Genomic DNA, 5,568 nt, shown 5'->3' with positions numbered 1-5,568 from the left:
GAACCTTGGATTATTCATTCCACCCACTCGGCCACTTCATCCGTAGCGGTAAACACATCACAGAGCTGCGTCCTCAAACTACCACCACGGGGTTGTGCATTGCATCTTCCAGCTGCAGCATAGGTTAACTTTTCGAAACAGTAGAAACCACAACATTTCCTGTGTCAGGAGTTATTTTTTGCAGCATATCTGATGCATCACAGAAACACTACGCTGTACAAATGTAATGCAGGAGAAATACTACAAACATCTAACACAAAAGTCACTAAACTGCAAATTACCCAAAATGCAATGCAAACCTCGACAGTATTTCATTTGCATTCCCATTATACCACTGCCCAATCATGCTGAAAAAGCATTAGCTGAGGCAGATGGTACTGACTTGACATTGCATAGTTGCAGAGGAGACACGTGCCGCAGGCAGGAACCGACTGGAATCCATCTTTAAACCAGAAATTGATTTGGAAATGAGGAGAAATCTTTCGACATGCGTGCGTTTGCAGTCGTAAAGATATGACAAAGGCTGCGTGTGCTGTGAAGTCCGTAGAGATTGGATCAGCTAAATAAGATGGAAATACTCTACAGTACATCCTCAGCCACCACTTTACCATTACATAATCAGAAAAAAAAGATCTAAAGGAGTTACTGTAGATAGTAAATAGAAAACGGCCAATAAAGCCACCTAGAAATTAAATAAAGAATCAAAATCAAATTGAAAAAAAATCATCACTGATCATAATCTGGTCATTCTGAAGGCTGAGAGGATTTCAGTTGGTTTTGTCACTGAGGGTGAAGACGGGAAACAAATCTCAATGCTGTTACAGATTCCTTTTGATTTATGCTCCTGGTAAATTGATGGCTCAGAGCAGCTCATCTGAAACCTTGATGCTATACGCTTGATTTATTGAACTAGGTAGAAATAATCATAACACCTTTTGCTTTTTCTCTTAATAAGGGGAAAGTTGTAACACCTCTAGTTTTTATTCCCGTTTAGCTCAAAATTCCACTGCATAATTTAGTCTGTATTCACATTTACCAGGGCATCATTGAAGGAGTCAAATCTTTACACTGATGGTAAATCTCAACAACCATACAAATGTATGTACATTGTATTATATGGCTAAACCAAATTCAAAGTTTCCTCCATGAAATCCATTTAGCATTAAACAAATTGCTCAGAATTCTTTAAATGTCCTGGACTGCTTCCTCCCATCAGTCATGCATTCAAACGGGCTGCTAACTTCTTTCTCCCCTCTCCCAGGGTGGAAGTAACACGGGGTGGAGGGGCGGGCCCGAGAGGCCTCACAGGATTACCAGCATCGTTAAAGGCCTCACTGCAACTCCCATCACCTCTGCAATCTTGTGATCTGTTCTCAATACACAACCAGAGCTGCCAGGAAGGGACATGTCTGCGTCCCCCTGGGGGCACTTTGAAATTCTGCTCACTGTTCCTCAACTTGGAGGAGAGAGAATCTTGTATGCTTCTCAGGCCTAACACACACACACACACACACACAATATATGAGGGCACCAGAATCCGGTCCCAGGTAGATTACTGTCTTTCATCAGTATCTACAAAATGATTTACAACACATCATTAAGTTTTCATTCTAACCCCTCAATGTTTTGTTCAATAGATAACAACAGACAGGCCAAACAGACAGTAAATCAAGAATAGACACACGCATGGATTGTATGTATTTATCTCTCCATGGCACTTTTATGGAGTTCTCTTTTCATGTTTTTTAAAGATAGGCTTAGAATAAAATCCAAACACCATGGCTATTTTTTGTATCTCTGCATACCGATAATAAGGCAATTGAACTAGATCATGTTCTCACCTGGGCCTCATTCTCCTCAATCTACACTCCCCTCAGCTGTTCAAACCCCACCCTTTCTGTGATGACCAATCGAGTTTGCCCGGATAGAGACCCATCTGAGAACATCTGAAAGCAGCACTTCGTCTCAAGACTGGGTTGGTGTTGATAACGGGAAGACAAAGTAACAAGCAGCACGTTTCTGGTAAGTTGGATGTAGCAGTGGTTTGTTCTCAAATGAAAGATTCATTTGACCATGAAGTATTGAATAGTTCTTTCATTTGTTTGACTTTGCTTTCATTTGAAATTAAATTGATTATAGGGTGTGACAAACTAAACTGACTGTATTTAACACCCCCTTTTCCACGAATCAGCAAAATGTTTTAGAAATACATCTGATTTTGCAGAATTGTTCTCATGCGTATTTTGCCCACAGACCAAGTTGAATGTGAGCATGCCCCCTCCAGCAGCTGGCTCCTACCAGCAGGACTGCATTAGGATGACCCTGGAGAACGCTGATCTCTGGAAGTCCTTTCATACTATTGGAACAGAGATGATCATTACAAAGCATGGAAGGTACTAATCCCGACCAGCAAATTCTACTGCTCTCTGCTTTCTGACACTACCAATAGCGAAGAAATGTCCTATGCTCGTTTTAAAGGGAAGACGAGTTGCACGTATTTCACACCATTCCCAACTTTGTGTATTGTTTCAGGAGAATGTTTCCCCACCTCAGCGTCAGTCTTTCTGGGCTCCAACCTTTTGCTAGCTACGTGATCATGGTGGAAGTGGTCCCTGCAGACAGCTTCAAATACAAGGTACGAGCATTGAATACTGTAAGCACCGCGGTCGATCGTTTGGTGATGAAATCCAGCAGATTGCAGGATGCAAAACGCAACAGTCTGCGGCCAGACGCGGGTCTGCCCACTCCGAGCCGCCCACGGCTGCATTTCAAAGCCTTTCGTTGCTTCCTGTTTGTGCAGTCCCGGCTGGAAGCCCCATCAATTAGCATCCCTCCTCATTCACAATCAGTGAATGAGGAGCAGTCAGCCATTCATACATCCAACGACTCTTACACCAACTGCTGTGGCCCATTTGGTCGCAGATATTGCTTTCGGCACACACTTGAAACAAAGAGGTACATAATAAAGGGAAAGGACTTTAGAAGAGCTTTGAGAGACTAAAACAGGGATAGTTTTATCATTAATCCTTCATAAAACATTTTAACACAATCCAAAGACTAGTCTTATGATATGTTCATGCACCCCTCTCTCTTGAATTGTACCAGCCATTAAAAGGTTAAAAAAAAAGTGTATTTCATGCTTCAGGGAGTCATGGTCTGAAGTTTGATCACTTTGCATCACCCGTGTTTCTCCGCAGTGGAAAAAGGAGCAGTGGGAGGCCGCGGGGAAGGCGGAGCCCCAGCCCCCGTGTCGGACCTACATGCACCCAGACTCCCCCGCCCTCGGGTGTCACTGGATGAAGCAGCCGTTGTCTTTTCTCAGGATGAAGCTCACCAACAACACGTTGGACCAACACGGCCATGTGAGACAGCGTCTCATATTCAGAGTTCAGACGAGGACGCCAATGTATGTTTAGTTTGAACTTTACTTTTTTCTTCGTACCCACCAGATCATCCTACACTCCATGCATCGCTACTACCCCAGGTTTTACGTCACCCAGGCCGATAGTCCGTACACTATCTGCTGGGCCCCGTTTCAGACCTTCTCCTTCCCAGAGACAACCTTCACCGCAGTGACGGCCTACCAAAATCAAAGGGTACGTGCTTGCACAGCAGATTTACAAAACCTTAACCCAACTTAAATGTGAATATTTTCAAGGTTTGATTCAACACAAACACATTTGCACCACTGACAGTTTGGCAACAATATCTTTTTGCTTATTTAAGATCACCAAATTGAAGATTGACCACAATCCCTTCGCTAAGGGCTTCCGGGTGGGAGGCACACATTCCCAAAGCAAAAGGTAGGAATGCAGGAAATTATGCAATTACTCGTCTAAATTGAAAATGGCCACGAATTCTGCACAAGCAACATAAAAAAACAGAATGAAATGTTTTGAAAAAAAAAAGCTTTGAGAATATTCATTTTTTCTATAGGTGTCGTTCAAATAGAAGCCCTTTGCCGAAAAAAGACGCACCCGACAGGGAAACCCTTTGCTATAGTCCTCCTGGTAAGTTTTGAGAATTACAAAATACAAATTACCAAACAAAAATCCCGCCAATCCAGACAAGATATTCCTTTAAAGTGCTGTGTCAGCCTTATTAAACATTGTGATTCTATCGAAGGCCTACAGAGGAAGCCCTTGACCTCTCAGTCGGTGCAGACAGAGCGGGATCCGGCCCCCACACAGCGGTCACTGAAGGGGGAGGAACTTTGCGCCGTGGCTGTGGAGCAGTACCCGTCTGAGAGTCTACTCGCTGAGCCCCTGGAGCTGCAAGAGTACGATTACAGCTGTGAAGAACAGATGGTGCCTGCATCCGTGCCGTACCAGTCTTACAGGTGATTTAAGATAGCCCACACAGGCTGAGATCATCCCTCCTGGAAAGTTGAGGAAAAATAAAATGCAAAACTGACGATCCACGAAATGTAAACTTTGCGTCGCTTTTCATCCCTCCAGAAATCTCTCACTTTCCTCCAATCATGTGGAAGCAGCGCACACCACAACCCACCCTCCATCTCGTTCCGAACACGACAACCAGCAGCACGGCTACTACCAGCATCCACAGCACCACGCCCAGGCGGCGGATTGGAGCCAGTACCCACTGTTCTCCTACTCCTGTTGGTGAACATCGCAACTTTGACATCACTGATGGAGGATGAAGTTAAAGCCTTGAAGGGATGCTGTTATTATGGGGGGGGGGGGGTGAGGGGCGGCAACTGACTGGCAGGCTGCTCCAGCAGTCCATGTAAAAGCTTCACCAATGTGTATAGTGTTTTATAGTACGTCAGCCACCCACTATATATATATAATATATATGTATACATGTATATGTATATATAAATATATATATTTATACATGTATATGTATCTGACCTGATTTGTTATGACAGTTAGTCTGACATTATCACCATAGTCTGGCATCATTTCTTCTGCAGAAGGCAGGCAGCAACGTCTGTGCTGTAAATGTTTTACGAGAGAGAGAGAGAGACAGAGACAGAGAGAGAGAGAGAGAGAGAGAGAGAGAGACCATATCTGGGACATTAAAACAGCTTCAGGGAGCACACACTGCAAATTCATTTTCTACAGCATATCAACTGACATGTTCTTTTGTTTGATAGGCTTTACTTTAACATCACTGTAAAAAGATACAAACACAGCAGCAACCTGAGAAATGGCACCACACCTAGAGAAGATCAGTTTTCAGTCTGTGTTTCTAAATGATGCCGAGTTCAAATCCATGGTGAGAGGATTAATGAAAGTGGGACATTAAGATTGCAGGGTTTCCTCAATATGAAAAAAAAAGTTCAATCATAATGCACCAGATGAATTTCAAGTCATGTAAATGTATCTCACAAATTATTAAAATGTCATAAAAAGTTAGAACAATATGTGGCTGAAAGTCTAGTATGTATAGTATGCTGAAAAAACCACTTGGGAAAAACTAATTGTAAAACATGTGGTGAATAATGTTGTTTAGTATATTTCTAAAGCGTAATATGTTAAATATATATATATATATAAAAAGTTGTTTTATATTGTAAACAAATTAAGATAAAATATTAGGGCC

General features: G+C 42.6%; 1 protein-coding gene across 1 annotated transcript; it reads left to right on the top strand.

The window, feature by feature from the left end:
- The first annotated feature begins 1,231 nt into the window (after positions 1-1,231).
- On the top strand, positions 1,232-4,663 carry LOC119226173 (T-box-containing protein TBX6L-like). The gene is made up of 9 exons (XM_037483776.2): positions 1,232-2,022; positions 2,254-2,393; positions 2,533-2,635; positions 3,198-3,362; positions 3,450-3,596; positions 3,727-3,803; positions 3,937-4,010; positions 4,126-4,339; positions 4,458-4,663. Exons 2-9 carry the CDS (start codon positions 2,272-2,274, stop codon positions 4,624-4,626), a joined length of 1,071 nt encoding a protein of 356 aa, XP_037339673.2. The 5' UTR covers positions 1,232-2,022; positions 2,254-2,271; the 3' UTR covers positions 4,627-4,663.
- Positions 4,664-5,568: the final 905 nt, after the last annotated feature.

The sequence above is a fragment of the Pungitius pungitius genome, chromosome 18 (genome assembly GCF_949316345.1).
Source record: "Pungitius pungitius chromosome 18, fPunPun2.1, whole genome shotgun sequence".
Lineage (NCBI taxonomy): Eukaryota > Metazoa > Chordata > Actinopteri > Perciformes > Gasterosteidae > Pungitius > Pungitius pungitius.
The sequence above is the reverse complement of the archived record's forward strand: the minus strand, read 5'-3'. Positions and strand labels throughout refer to the sequence as shown.